The 15,403-nt window shown below is 45.6% G+C and overlaps 1 protein-coding gene across 4 annotated transcripts in view; it reads left to right on the top strand.

Annotated features, from left to right (window-relative positions):
- tbk1 (TANK-binding kinase 1) overlaps positions 1-14,653 on the top strand; it is a 33,357-nt gene extending 18,704 nt beyond the window's left edge. For all 4 annotated transcript variants that reach the window (XM_078417242.1, XM_078417241.1, XM_078417240.1 and 1 more), the window contains 11 exons: positions 9-100; positions 1,446-1,547; positions 2,125-2,203; positions 3,899-4,020; positions 4,098-4,174; positions 4,463-4,502; positions 5,375-5,476; positions 6,009-6,105; positions 7,851-7,960; positions 9,514-9,585; positions 10,589-14,653. In XM_078417242.1, the coding sequence (XP_078273368.1) occupies positions 9-100; positions 1,446-1,547; positions 2,125-2,203; positions 3,899-4,020; positions 4,098-4,174; positions 4,463-4,502; positions 5,375-5,476; positions 6,009-6,105; positions 7,851-7,960; positions 9,514-9,585; positions 10,589-10,640 (945 nt within the window). In that variant the 3' untranslated portion in view covers positions 10,641-14,653. The remainder of the gene's footprint in view (positions 1-8; positions 101-1,445; positions 1,548-2,124; positions 2,204-3,898; positions 4,021-4,097; positions 4,175-4,462; positions 4,503-5,374; positions 5,477-6,008; positions 6,106-7,850; positions 7,961-9,513; positions 9,586-10,588) is intronic.
- Positions 14,654-15,403: the final 750 nt, after the last annotated feature.

Below are 15,403 nucleotides of genomic sequence, written 5' to 3'. Positions count from 1 at the left end.
TGCCCTAGAATGTTAAAGGTGCCGTTTACCAAATACGCAAAACAGTCTCCTCACTGTTGCACCATCAGGAATTGGCACGGAAGGGCGTCCGATGGCTGGTGTAAGTAAATTGTGTATTCACATGCACAGATGTGTCAGACATTTGCCATTATTAGTTTGCTGCTATCTATGAAATACTAAAAACCTGTAATTTTCTTGACATACTGTGGAAGCTCTGCTATTTTAAGGGCATGGTCACACCCTTAAATTATCTTCTAGCAATGTGCTCTCCTGCACACTAACTCGTGCTTCAAGTGCATAACTCCAGCATCATTGACATTCAGAAACAAAGAACTGCAGATGCTGGTTAATTCTGGAGATAGACACAAAGTGCTGGAGTAACTCAGCGGGTCAGGTAGCATCTTTGGAGAAAAAGGACGGGTGACGTTTCTGGTCAGGACTGTTCTTCCGACACCGAAACGCCACCCATCCTTTTTCTCCAGAGATGCTGCCTGACCTGCTGAGTTACTCCAGCACTTTGTGTCTATCATTGACATTTATATTAGTGGCCATTCCCCAGCAAGTTAGCCCCAGTTTGTACAATTCCCTTGCTTAACGTTACTCTCTCTTTATTTTTTGCCTTCTTTATGCTGTTAAAAACATTTGACTGTGACGAAGGCTGCATTAAATTGCTCAGATGATAGACACAAAGCACTGGAGTAACTCAGCGGGTCAGGCAGCATCTCTGGAGAAAAAGGATGGTTTATGTTTGGGTTCAGGATCGTTCTTCAGACTTTCTCCAGAGATGCTGCCTGATCCGCTGATTTACTCCAGCACTTAGTGTCTATCTTTGGTATAAACCAGCATCTGCAGTTCCTTCCTACACATTTAAAATGCTCTGGTGTTGAGTTTCCCACAGGGATATTTCTGTAAGACAATTTTGAACAGTTGAGTATCTCAGTTTAGTTTAGAATACCAAGGTACAGTGTAAAGCTTTTGTTGCGTGCTGACCAGTCAGCGGAAAGACAATACATAATTACAATCAAGCCATTCACAGTGTACAGATACATGATAAGGGAATAACATTTAGTGCAAGGCAAAGCCAGTAAAGTCTGTTCAAAAGTAGTCTGAGGGTCACTCTCTAGAAGAGGGAGTGGACATGATGCGACTGGTCCTTGTTTATGCTGCTGGCCTTGCCGAGGCAGCGTGAGGTGTAAATGGAGTCAATGGAAGGGAGGTTGGATTGTGTGATGGTCTGGGCAGTGTCTGAACTGAACAGTGTAAATGACATTGTACAAATCCAAGGAGAAAATGGATAGATGCTGTTTCGGGTCAGGACCCTTCATCAGACTGAGTCACTCCAGCACTTTGTGTCTTTTATTACAGAATTCCTGTTCACTTAATGCCAAAAATGTATTTGCCCAATGGACTGTAATTCTAACTCGTACTTTCACTCCCTCCCCTAGACGAATCGTCATGGATCATTTTCATGAGACTTTACACAAGAAGACTGAAGTGGTTCTGAAGCTAAATTACTGCATCACAACTGTAGAACGAGCCAGAAATGTGTAAGTGTTGGTCTCGCTGTCGTTAACTCGCTCTTTATTGGTGCCACAGATATTTTGTTTCAAGCTGGTTGACGAGACTTTCGAATCAAGGCTTTAGACCTTCGAGATGCAACGCAGAAACAGGCCCTTCAGCCCACCGAGTTGCCCACCATTGATCACTCCGTACACAGGCACTATCCTACACACTGGGGACAATTTATAATTTTACCAAAGCCAATCAACCTATAAACCTGCACGTCTTTGGAGTGTGGGATTAAACCGGAGCACCTGGAGAAACTCCGCAAGAGCACGGGGAGAACATACAAACTGCACAGACAGCACCCGTAGTCGGGATTGAACCCAAGACTCTGGCGCTGTGAGGCAGGAATTCTACCGCTGCGTCACTGTGCCACCCTTTGGCGCTGTAAGGCAGCAACTCTATCGCTAATACACATAATAGCTCTACGGTTCTATGTCCATGATCATATACACAAATACCTCTTTTTTTTTTCCAAATGCATTGGTTGGGATGGATCATGACGTAGATATATTGGCTGTGGACTAATGGTCTTAATGATGCATCATCTGCGTTTGGTAGATACAACGGTTTGCTGCAGACAACTATCCTGCCGTCAGAACTGGATGAGATTCCTGAAATCCACAACAAGCTTCTACGTGTAAGTAATCAAACACCTTCATTCTGCTTGTAGAATTGGAGCAGGCCAGAACAATCTTTAAAACAATCTTCCATTTGCGCCCACACATTTTGCTGAGGATTTGTTTTCACTATATTCACCACTCTTTTTAAAAAATCATGTTAAGGCGGATGTATTGAAAAATGCGCAAGTGGAATGACGAAGTTGGACACCAGGAACTGTAGATGCTAGACACAAAATGTTGGAGTAACTCAGCGGGACAGGCAGCATCTCTGGAGAGAAGGAATGGGTGACGTTTTGCGTCGAGACCCTTCTTCAGACTGTAGATGCTGATTTACAAAGAAAGACACCAAGTGCTGGAGTAACTCAGCGGGTCAGGCGGGGCAGCTCTTGAGAAGTCATAGAGACATGCAGCGTGGAAACAGGCCCTTTGGCCCAACTTGCCCACACCATCCAACATTCCCCATCTACACTAGTCCTACCTGCCTGCGTTTGGCCCATATCCCTCTAAACCTCGTATCCATGTACCTGTCTAATAGTTTCTTAAACGTTGCGATAGTACCTGCCTCAACTACCTCCACTGGCTGCTCGTTCCATACATCCACCACTCTTTGTGTGAAAAAGTTACTCAGATTTATTTTCTCTTCACCTTAAAAGAACCTGGATAAGTAACGTTTCGGGTTGGAACCTTTCCTCAGACTTCTTTAGAAGTGGCCCCGCCTGAAATGTCACCTATCCATGCTCTCCAAAGTTGCTGCCTGACCCGTTGAGTTACTCCAATACTTTGTGTCTTTTTTTACAATGGAAACTAGCATCACAGGGACACAGAGGATAGCCAAAAAATATAAATTGGACATAAATTACACACAAAGCTCCACTTTGACACAAAGACAGTAAAATGTGCTTTAAATGTATCGCATTGACTGGATAGTGAGCTGAAATTTTCCAATGGGAATAATATCTAGAACGTCAGAGTAACGTCACCAATTTAGGTTGGTGAAGGGGAGGAGATTCTGTTCAGAGCTTTGGAGACAGAGTCATGAATATATTCAGGGTGAGATTTTAAAAAGGTTTGAACTGCAGGGGAGTTGAGAGAGATGGGAAGCGAGCAGGAATGTGATGCTGAGTCCAAGGTTGGATCAGATGTGATCTTTCTTGAGGGGTAGATCTGGGTCGAAGGGCTGAATGATCTCCTCCTGTTTCCAATGTAGTCTGAACCAGATATTAGAGTCATAGCCATAGAGTTATACAGCTTGGAAACATGCCCATGCTGACAAAGTTGCCCCATCTACTCGCGTCCCGCCATTCTGCATTTGGTCCATGTCCCTCTAAAACCTGTCCGATCCATGTACCTGTCCAGATGTATAGTTTAGAGATTCTGCGCGGAAATATGCCCTCTGGCCCACCGAATGCCTGCACACCAACACTATTTTACACACTGGGGACAATTTACTATTTTACTGAAGCCAATTAACCTACAGACATGTACGTCTTTGGAATCTGGGATGAAACCGGAGCTCCCGGGGAAAACCCACACAGGTCACAGGGAGAAAGTACAAACTCCGTACAGACAGCACACGTAGTCAGGATCGAACCTGGGTCTCTGGCACTGCGTGGCAGCAACTCTACCGCTGCGCCACCATTTTTAAATGTTGTTATAGTAATACATCTTGGTCTCCCTCCGTTAAAATTCAACCATCTATCAATGTTGTGCAGTTGGCAGGTTCCTTGGACTCCATTAACCACAATTTGAAGGAAATTGAAGATGCGCTTTTGCCTGGCAGCCAGCTATCCGATCACTGGACCTACCAAATAGGAACACATCCAGAGGACAAAATGTAAGGCCACATTTCCAGATGCCAGCATTTAATGAAGCTTATCAGTCAGTATATTAAAATCGATATTTTTATTTCAGCACTGAGCAACTACAGGTTCTTCTGGACTTGATAACGGACATCTACCTTCAGTTCAAAAAGGATAAAGCTTTGCACAGTGAGTAGGCACACGTCATATACAGTGTGGGAGGGTGGGCAAAGGTTGGCCGATCAGTTAGAGTCATAAAGGTGTGGAAACAGGCCCTTCGGCCTAACTTGCTCAAAACCGGCCAACGTGCCCCATCCACACCAGTCCCACGGCCTGCGTTTGGCCCATATCCCTCTAACCCTGCCTGAGTGAAGGAGCTTCTTCAGAATTCTTTACTGGAGTTAGCGTTATGCCTATTCTGTATTTACTCACTCCTGAACTTCAAGGATTTGACCCAGAATGTTATCTTTCTTTCAGAGCTGCCTTATAACGAAGAGCAGATCCACAAATTTGATAAGTAAGTATCCCGCACACTGCTCCCACAGTGAGTATCATTTCATGTAAAACAGTGTACAGATGAAAGGAAAAGCTTTATACGGGTCCACCACCGACTTACCAGGAACTGCTGGTCCAGCACCTCCTTTAGTCCGAACAAAATTACCAGAGCGCACATGAAGTCTTCCCCGGAGGTCCCCCCCGAAAATGTAGAGCCCAGACTGGGTGAGGCGGCCGATCTCTACTTCATCGGGACTTCCGCAGCCGATCGGCGGGTCCAATTTGCCCCCTGCTGCCGGGGCTCTGGAACTCCGGCCCAGCCGGAGCCAGCAGTTCCGTCCCCATAGCCGACTTCCAAGACCGGCTTTGCGGGCTGGTATCTCGGCCCCTCAGCGGCTGAACGGACCATTCCGGTACCGTTGACGTCCTCTCGGAGGCCGTGACCTCTGTTGTTCCGGCAAAACAGATAATCCAGAACGCCTCTGGAACCAAGGGTGCCGGAAAATCGGCGGTGGGCCTGGAATGTTGTACGATGTAACTTACCCTCAATTGGCAGCATAGTTGGGTGCGATGCCTGGCATCTGTTTGATTTATGCGCTATTTTTCGAGCCCCTAGCCCCCGCCCCGGGGAGGGGGTGAAGAGGCCTGCTGACATGTGCGGCGCCAGGCAGTAGGTTGGACTGATCGGTGAACTTTTGTCGGCACCAAAACATGACAATATTTGTGTACTGCCTAGGTGAGGTCTGCTGTGTGATTTTACCGGGTTGTATGCAAATCACACCATTTCATTGTACCTATTGCATGTGACAATAAATCATTGAAAATATCCTAACAATACCAATTTCATAAACTCACCTTTTGACCTAGAATGTGATACAGTTGTTTTCATTTCAGGCAGAAAATGTGGGTCCATGCTTCGAAAGCCATGTACTTGTACAAAGATGAATGTTTTGCAAAGTACCAAACTTTGCTTGACAAAGCGGATGACTGGATGAAGTGAGCAGCTTTGTATTTTACACCATCTATAATGTCATGTATGTTTTTACTCACTTTTGAATTGAGTAGTTCAGCTTAGAGATACAGCGTGGAAACAGGCCCTTCGGCCCACCAAGTCCACGCCAACCAGCGATCAACCGTTCACACTAATTCTATCCTACACTCTAGGGACAATTTGCAGAAGCCAATTAACATACAAACCCGCATGTCTTTGGAATGTGGGAGGAACCCGGAGCACCCGGAGAAAACCCACGCGGTCACAGGGAGAACGTACAAACTCTGTACAAACAACACAATCAGGATCGAACCCGGGTCTTTGCCACTCTCTAAAATCTCTGTCAAATCTTAACTCTCCATTCCAACAAAGACAGCGTACTATATTGAAGACAGAGCATGGCTTAACTTGAGTTGTAATGAATGTCTTCATTTCCTTGAAGAAATGTTATCCTTTTGATAATCCAACGGTGATGTAGCTGAAGTTCTGCGCCCGGTCAATGTGGATTGAGTGTAATCGGTTCTGTTTCCTTCCCAGGAAGACGCATTTTCTGAGAAAGCAGATGTTGAATGTTGCCAATCAATTTGTAAACATCGAACAGGAAGTATTGACCTACCAAGAGCACATCAAAAAGGTACCTTGGCTTAGGCTTGCAAAAGATGGTTAAGAACTTATGTAGAAGATTTGTTCAGGGGCGGAATAGCTCCAAGGTTGGTGATCATGCCTCTTCAAGTCACACTTGAAAGGTGGCAAGCTGATCTTTTGTAGAAGGTATTGAGAATAAGACACTGAGAGTACCAACTCTCTGGGCTTGTTTAGTTTAGTTTAGAGATACAGCGCGGAAACAGGCCCTTGGGCCCACCGGGTCCGTGCTGAACTGTGATCTCCCAAGACGTTATCTTTATCCTACACACTTGGGACAATTTACAATTTTTACCAAAGCCAATTAACCTACAAACTTACACGTCTTTGGAATGCGGGAGGAAACATAGAAAATAGGTGTGGGAGTAGGCCATTCGGCCCATCGAGCCATTGCCACCATTCAATATGACCGTGGTTGGTCATCCAAAATCAGTACCCTGTTCCTGCTTTCTCCCCATATCCCTTGATTCCGTTAGTCCTAAGAGCTATATCTAACTCTCTCTCTTGAAAAGAGAGGTCCCCTCTCATCTGTCTCAATTCCAGTGAATACAAGCCCAGTCAACCCATTCTTTCATCACATGTCAATCCCGCCATCCCGGGAATTAACCTCGTGAACCTACGCCGCGCTCCCTCAAGAATGTCTTTCCATAAATTACGAGACCAAAACTGCACACAATACTCCAGGTGTGATCTCACCAACTGCAGTAGGATCTCCTTGCTCCTAAACTCAAATCCTCTTGCAATGAAGGCCAACACGCCATTGGTTTTCGTCACTGCACTGCATGCTTACTTTCAGTGACTGATGTGCAAGCACACCCAGGTCTCGTTGCACCTCCCCTTCTCCTAATCTGACACCATTCAGATAATAATCTGCCTTCCTGTTCTTGCCAGCAAAGTGGATAACCTCACATTTATCCACATTATATTGCATTTGTCAGGCTTCTGCCCACTCACCCAACCTATCCAAGTCACCCTGCAGCCTCATAGCATCCTCCTCGCAGCTCACACTGCCACCCAGCTTTGTGTCATCCGCAAACTTAGAGATGTTACATTTAATTCCCTCGTCTAAATCGTTAATATGTCATGTGCACTGAAGTACAGTGAAAACTAGAGAGCGGTCCTGACCTAGTTTCTAGAGAGCGCACCTAACCTACCATCTCGTCATTGAAGACTTTCAGACTATTTTTACCCGTACTTTACTGGACGTTATCCTGCAGTAAATGTTGGACCCTTTATCCTATGTCTGTACACTGTGAAATGTTTGTTTGTATAGTGTTTCTGCTGATTGGATAGTAGGCAACAAAAAAGTTTTTCAGTGTACCTCGGTACGTGACAATAAACTAAACTAAACCAAAAGCTTTTTGTTGCGTGCTATCCAGTCAGTGAAAAGACCATACATGATTACACGTGTTTACATTATTTGTATATATATAATATATGTTATCTATAATATATATATTATCTATTTTATATATAATATAACAAATGGTGGAATAGTCTCGATGGGCTGAATGGCCTATTTCTGCTCTTCTGACTTACTGTATGAACATGACGATTCTCATTCAATTCATCCACAGTTCTGTGGTTGGATGGGAATGAACTATACAAAACAAAATTGTATTGAATTATTGCTGATGTGTTTCCCTCCTTCCCTGCGTCGCTCACACTCTCTCTGCCCTTTCCTACATTCCCTGCCCCTCCTCACCCCCTCCATTCCCACCCTCTACCTTTCTCTAGTTGCAGGAACTGCTGCCTCAGAAATCTCTCCTGGCGCCCCCTGGGGACTGGAAGCCTCCCATGTCCCAGTCCTACCCCAGCCAGAACACGCTGATGGAAATGACCATCGGGTAAATACCTCTTGAGTTGATTATGAAGTGGTTCAGGTTTATTATTGTCGTGTTCAGAGGTACAACATTGTACATTATTATACACACATTGTGCCTAAATTCATAAAGAAAGTGAATGGACTTTTCGGTTTGTGATATGATTTGGTGGAAATCGAAATAGGAATGAAGTATCACAATTAGAGTCATAGAGTCATACAACATGGAAACAGGCCCCATCGGCCCATCTTGCCCACACCGACAAACATGTCCCATTACACTAGTCCCACCTGCCTGCGTTCCACCCATATCCCTCTAAACGTATCCTATCCACGTACCTGTCCAAAAGTTTCTTAAACGCTGCGATATGGGGAAAAAGCCGGAACGGGGTACTGATTTTGGATGATCAGCCATGACCATATTGAATGGCGGTGTTGTCTAGAAGGGCCGAATTGGTCTAATCCTGCACCTATTTTCTGTTTCTATGCCTCAACTACTTCCTCCCACCACACCCACCACCATACACCCACCACCTTTCGTGTGAAAAAGCTGCTCCTCAGGTTCCTATTAAATCCTTCCCCCCTCATCTTAAGTTGGGCTGATGAGCCTGTCTCCGCGCTGCATGACTCTTTGACTATAACATTTCTGACTGGTGTGAGAAAGTACAAGAAGTCTTTTGGTAAATATAAGTCATTTATGGATGAAATCAAGTTTCTGTATTTCCCTTCAATATTTAACCTACATGATTATAACAGGTTAAATTGTATTGATAGACACAAGGAAGATACACATTTCCAAAAAGAAGACAAATCCCATTGAAATCCTTCCATTTGGTGTGACAGTCAGCTTAAAGTGTACCATTTCAACCAGGAGTAAATGATTTCTGAAAGAACAAAGCCCTGGGTTGTAACGTGTTTGCATATGATTATTCATAGTGTATGTGTGTTACAGATGTAGTGGCCTGATCCGCCACACAGACAGGTTTAAATAAATTATTTCTTGATGTAGTGACATTAAATGGAATTTGGTCTGATCACAGTGGATCTTAAATGGACAAAATTGGTCTATGCAGTCTTGTTCATCTTAAAGCATTCCAACACATGCATTTGACTGTTTCTCTTTCCACAGATGCTGCTTAACCCACTGGGTATTTCCAGTAATTTTATTGTAGGTTTCTACCAAAGATACTAGAGGAGCAAGATGAACCACTCCGTTGAAATCGCCTATACTGAAGTATAGTATGCAAAGGAGCATAACGTCCACCATTTTAGTAGACAAAATCTGCCGGCCGTTATGCCTCGCGTAGTGTAATCAGTGTTTTGGGGGAACAGTATGTGTGATGATACTATAAAAATGCAGAATATATCTCATCTATCAATTCACAGATTTTTGTTATTTTTCTTTTAAAATATTTCTGCCTACTAAAAAGGCGCCATGACATACTACGGTTTTTAGGGTCGAGTGGTCTATCTTGCTCTGCTCTATTATCTTTGGTTTCAAGCATCTGCAGTATTTTAGTCTATGTACGGCACATTCTTTCTCCATCAAACATATTTATTTTTAAATCTTTCCACCAGAATGAAGAAATTGAAGGAGGAGATGGAAGGAGTCGTTAGGGAGCTTGCTGAGAACAATCACATCCTGGAAAGGTAAATCTAGTTTATCTTCAACCACTCCATAAATGTCACAGGGGATTAGGATAGTGTTAATGTACGGGGATTGCTGGTTGGCGCGGACTCGGTGGGCCAAAGGGCCTGTTTCTGCACTGTATCTCTAAACTAAACTAATGGGGGCCTGGCACGCATTGCCAGGGGTGGTGGTGGTGACAGATATGATAGTGACGTTTAAGAGGCTTTTAGACAGGCACATGGAAACACAGGGAATAGAGGGATATGGATCATGCACAGGCAGATGAGATTAATTTAACTGGGCATCATGTTCGGCACAAACATTGTGGGCCGAAGGGCTTATTCCTGTGCTGTACTCTTCTATGTTCTATAATTTCAAAATTTAAAAAATATTATAATGGCTAAAGGGTTAAAATGTTGCATTCATTGAGACTTTCTCTGATCCTGATAACTTGCTCAATGGTTTAATGGTACTTTATTTGTCACATCTACCGAAGTTCAGTGAAATTCATTTTTGTACACAGTTTTGTACAGGTACCACTAATACATAACACTTAGATCCATCTTAGATAAGCATCTCAGATACAGTGCAGGTGGATAGAGGCACACAGAGACAGTACACAGAGTTGCCAGATCTGGCGCCATTTTCAAGTCTCAGTTGTTGTTCAGTGCCCTGCCGCTCCGTGCCGCTGCAAGCCGCGTCTGGTCCACGTGCTCTGCCTCTTGGAGCGGCGCCTGATCCATCCGAGCCCCAGGCTGCTGCAGGTCCTCCAGCGGTCTACTCCCCCATCGAAGGACTGCACCGCCTCGCACTGCCGGTCTGCATACCGGCCCACAGTCCCGACTCCGACCCCCTCCTCGCCAGTCCACGGGACGAGCAGGGGCCGGGCTCGGCGGCTTCCCTCTCCGGGCAGGCTCCCGGTTCTGCGGCGGTGAGCCAGGCTTGATGCGGGTTTGACCGCGGCACCTCGGGGTGACCTGGCACAAGCGATTGAAGCTGTTCTGATGTTTGGTCTTTCAACAGGTTTGGAGCGCTGACGGTAGATGGAGGAATTCAGAGTCCCGATCGCCTCTAAACAAACTGAGGGACCATGTACAGTTTGCCTGGGTCCATCCCCCTTGCACTATCAGCCTGGCACCACCCTGCTCTTTGCACTTTGTGAAGCTCTCTAATGCAAATAATGGGGACTAACGAGAAATTAAATTTCATAACTAAACAAAACACAGTAACATGTAGGCATGAGGAACTGCAGATGCTGGTTTACCAAAAAAAAAGAAGGCAAAAAGTGCCGGAGTAACTCAGCAGGTCAGGCAGCATCTCTGGAGAACGTGGATAGGTGATATTTTAGGTCAGATCTGCATGGAAGGAGGACTAAATCTCAGAAGCTCTGATCTTTTTATTTTTTATTTCTGACATTTAATTTCTCAATAGTCTCCACACCCTGTCTAGAACGGTGGTGAAAGTCTCAGTCTGTGTCCCTAATGTGGTGAGGGATATATTCCACTTAGTGCTGCTACAGAGACACATACAGTGTTATAGACAATAGGTGCAGGAGGAGGCCATTCGGCCCTCCGAGCCAGCACCGCCATTCAATGTGATCATGGCTGATCATTCTCAATCAGTACCCCGTTCCTGCCTTCTCCCCATACCCCCTGACTCCGCTATCCTCAAGAGCTCTATCCAGCTCTCTCTTGAATGCATTCAGAGAATTGGCCTCCACTGCCTTCTGAGGCAGAGAATTCCAGATTCACAACTCTCTGACTGAAAAAGTTTTTCCTCATCTCAGTTCTAAATGGCCTACCCCTTATTCTTAAACTGTGGTCCCTTGTTCTGGACTCCCCCAACATTGGGAACATGTTTCCTGCCTCTAATGTGTCCAACCCCTTAATAATCTTATACGTTTCGTCCTTTCATCCTTCTAAATTCCAGTGTATACAAGCCTAGTCGCTCCAGTCTTTCAACATATGATAGTCCCGTCATTCTGGGAATTAACCTTGTAAACCTACGCTGCACACCCTCAATAGCAAGAATATCCTTCCTCAAATTTGGAGACCAAAACTGCACACAGTACTCCAGGTGCGGTCTCACTAGGGCCCTGTACAACTGTAGAAGGACCTCTTTGTTCCTATACTCAACTCCTCTTGTTATGAAGGCCAACATTCCATTGGCTTTCTTCACTGCCTGCTGTACCTGCATGCTTCCTTTCAGTGACTGATGCACTAGGACACCCAGATCTGGTTGTACGTCCCCTGTTCCTAACTTGACACCATTCAGATAATACTCTGCCTTCCTATTCTTACCACCAAAGTGGATAACCTTACACTTATCCACATTAAACTGCATCCGCCCACTCACACAACCTGTCCAAGTCACCCTGCAACCTCATAGCATCTTCCTCACAGTTCACACTGCCACCCAGCTTTGTATCATCTGCAAATTTGCTAATGGTACTTTTAATCCCTTCATCCAAGTCATTAATGTATATTGTAAATAGCTGCGGTCCCAGCCTTGCGGTACCCCACTAGGTACTGCCTGCCATTCTAAAAGGGACCCATTTATCCCCACTCTTTGCTTTCTGTCTGTCAACCAATTTTCTATCCATGTCAGTACCCTACCTCCAATACCATGTGCACTAATTTTGCCCACTAATCTCCTATGTGGAACCTTGTCAAATGCTTTCAAGTGTTGACTCTTCTTCCCTCTAGTTCGTAACAACTGCCTGCGTTTATGTAGTGTTTGTGGAGACTGAGTTGCCCAATGATCTCTGTGGTGGGACAATGGGAGCCAAGCAGTAACAGGTTGGATTTGAACATGGGACCCCACTCTAAGATGTGTTATTAGATACATTTTAAGCCTGACCCATGTTCAGAGATACTGGGACATAGGAGCAGAATTAGGCCCTATGCCCATCAAGTCTACTCCGCCATTCAATCATGGCTGATCCATCTTTCCCTCTCAACCTCGGTCCCCTGCCATAACCCCTGACACACGTACTAATCAAGACCCTGTCAATCTCCGCTTTAAAAATATCCAATGAGTTGGCCTCAAGGGGGCGGTGCAGCGGTAGAGTTGCTGCCTCACAGCACCAGAGACCCGGGTTCCATCCTGACTACGGGTGCAGTCTGTGCAGAGTTTGCACGTTCTCCCTGTGACCGCATGTGTTTTCCCCGGGTGCTCCTGTTTCCTCCCACACCCCAAAGGCGTGCAGGTTTGCAACTTAATTTTAAATTGTCCCTAGTGTGATAGTGCTAGTTTAAAGGGGCGATCGCTGATTGTCGTGGACTGAAGGGCCTGTTTCCACGCTGTATCACTAAAGTCTAAAGAGAGCTAGGTTTTAAGAAGCATAAAGGTTGAGAGGTTTGGGAAAGGACTTAAAAAGCCAGGTCTACCAATGACTTTGGAAATGCCTGAGGACAGGTTTCATAAAACACAGGAGCAGAATTAGGCCATTTGGCCCTTCGCTTCTACAACACCATTCAATCACATCTGATCTATCTTTCCCCCTCAATGCTATTCCCCTGCCTTCTCCCCTAAACCCTGGACACCCTTACTAATCAAGAACCCGTCAATCTCCGCTTTAAAAACACCCAATGACTTGGCCTCCACAGCCGTCTGTGGCACAAGGCTGGACAAACTAGGCAGAAGGAAGGGGGTGAGGGGACCTTAGAGGAACTTGAAAACACGGGCCAGAGATTTTCAACTGGATGAGAGGTGTTGCTTAACTGGAGTCAGCTTTGGACCTGGGTTAGATGGAGTTCAGATAACCGGTCAGAAACGTGATCAGAAAGTGATGGTGGATAATATTGGGTAGGCAGCAGTGACTGGATGTGTGCATGCTGTACAGCTCTTGATGCCACACCTGCCCCTTACCAAGTATCCGCTAGTTTCCACTGAACTTGGAAGTGACCACATTGTATTTCGAGTCGAGTTATAATGCTGTTAACCTTATCAACAAAGAAACATTGCACTTTGCAAATTTGCACTTCTGCAGATTACAAAGGTTACATTAAACACAGACTCCAAATAATCAGATTAAATCAAAGAAAGGCTAAGCTGCCTTTGTTAACAATGTGAATATAGCCCTTTTTAACTACGCTTGCTGCCTGTATATATTGTACATATTTGTATGCAGAACCTAATTGTTCAAATCTTCAATTGAACAGAATTGGCAGTGCAGATGAGAGATGTGCTGAGTTTATTTTAAAGTAAGGAAAGTTAATGCTAGCGTATATTTACTGTCTGATCCCTTTACAGAACCATTGATTACTTCTCCCTGATTCAAAACAGCCATAAAATCTTCTTTAAAATTAAGTTCCCCTTTTAACCGAGGGAACTAAAGCATTGTACAGGCCCGCCACCGATTTCCCGGCACTCTTGGTTCCAGGGGCTTTCAGGATTATCTGTTTTGCCGAACCAACTTGTGAGAGGATCCCAACTTGTGCCTCTGAGAGGATCCCAACGGTATCGGAACGGTCCGCCTCGGCGGTTGGGGGGGCCAAGATACCGGCACGCAAAGTCGGCCTCGGAAATCGGCTATGAGAACGCATCTGCCGGCTCCAGCCTGGCTGGGGTTCCAGAGTCCCGGCTGCAGTGGGCAAATTCAACCCGCCGATCGGCCGTGGAAGTCCTGATGACGTGGAGATCGGCCGCCTCGCCCAGCCCAGGCGCCACATTTTCAGGGGGAAACTTCCAAGGGGGGTTTCAAGTGCTCTGGTAATTTTGTCCGCATTAAAGGAAGTGCCAGCCCACCTGTTGCTGGGAAATCGGTGGTGAACCTGTACCTCATTCAACTGGGCAAACAATGGTATCTCATTACATCCTTGTGATCAAGAGCACATTCAGTCATTTTGTTTGTGGGCCGGCATTGATTTTGAAAGCTGGGCTTAATCAGTGGGAGATATATTCTACTAGTAACTGGAATAAATGCCGTCAAAATATATAACATTTTTCATCTTGCAGTCTTCTCACTCCGTGAAGACTTGCCGTAGTTATCTGTTCAACAAGACAATGCAACCGGTTTGGTTTGCAATCTGTTATGTCTATTTGTTGTATACAATGTACCATTTATAAAATATTAAAAATCTTACATCTGCATGAACCTCTGTGTACAATGTCTCTTGCTGCTAGATTTACCACTAATTGGGATCCGCATTTAGAAATGAACCGATGTGGTGTGGGATGCATGCTTCTGTACGTCCTGCCCGATGGTCGCAGTGAGAAGAGGACACGGCCCGAATAGTGGAGATCCTCGATGATAGATGCCGCCTTCTTGAGGCAGCGATGCATGTAGCTGCCTTTGCTGCTGGGGACGGCTGTGCCCGTGATGGAGCGGGCTTCTTCTTCTGCCGTATGTCTTTTAGACCTGCACCTCCGTTGAGGCGAGCCAGGCCAACATGTCATCGTCCAGGTCAGTCAGACCTCGTTCACCATTCGGTGGCCGGTATTTGGGGCAACTGGTGACTGTGTGCTCCACTGTCTGTGTTGGGGCCCCACACTCGCAGGATGCACTGTCCATGAGACCCCACCTCTTCATCGCTACTCCATAGCGTCCAACGCCTGTCCTCAAGCGATTGAGGGTTATCCACTGCTTTCGGGGCAGGTCCTGGCCAGGTGGGCTGAGTCCACCATTCTCTGCAGCCTCTTGTGTTCCTGTGCTTTGGAACTGTTGGATACTTCATCTACAGAAGTTCGGTAACATGAAGGATCTCTTCAAACTTCTAAAGACAAGTAGAAGCACTAGAGTTGCTGTCTGACAGCGCCAGAGACTCAGGTTCGATCCTGACTACGGACGCTGCCTGTACGGAGTTTGTACGCTCTCCCCGTGACCGCGTGGGTTTT

Source organism: Rhinoraja longicauda, chromosome 20 (genome assembly GCF_053455715.1).
Source record: "Rhinoraja longicauda isolate Sanriku21f chromosome 20, sRhiLon1.1, whole genome shotgun sequence".
Taxonomy (NCBI): Eukaryota; Metazoa; Chordata; class Chondrichthyes; order Rajiformes; family Arhynchobatidae; genus Rhinoraja; species Rhinoraja longicauda.
The sequence above is the reverse complement of the archived record's forward strand: the minus strand, read 5'-3'. Positions and strand labels throughout refer to the sequence as shown.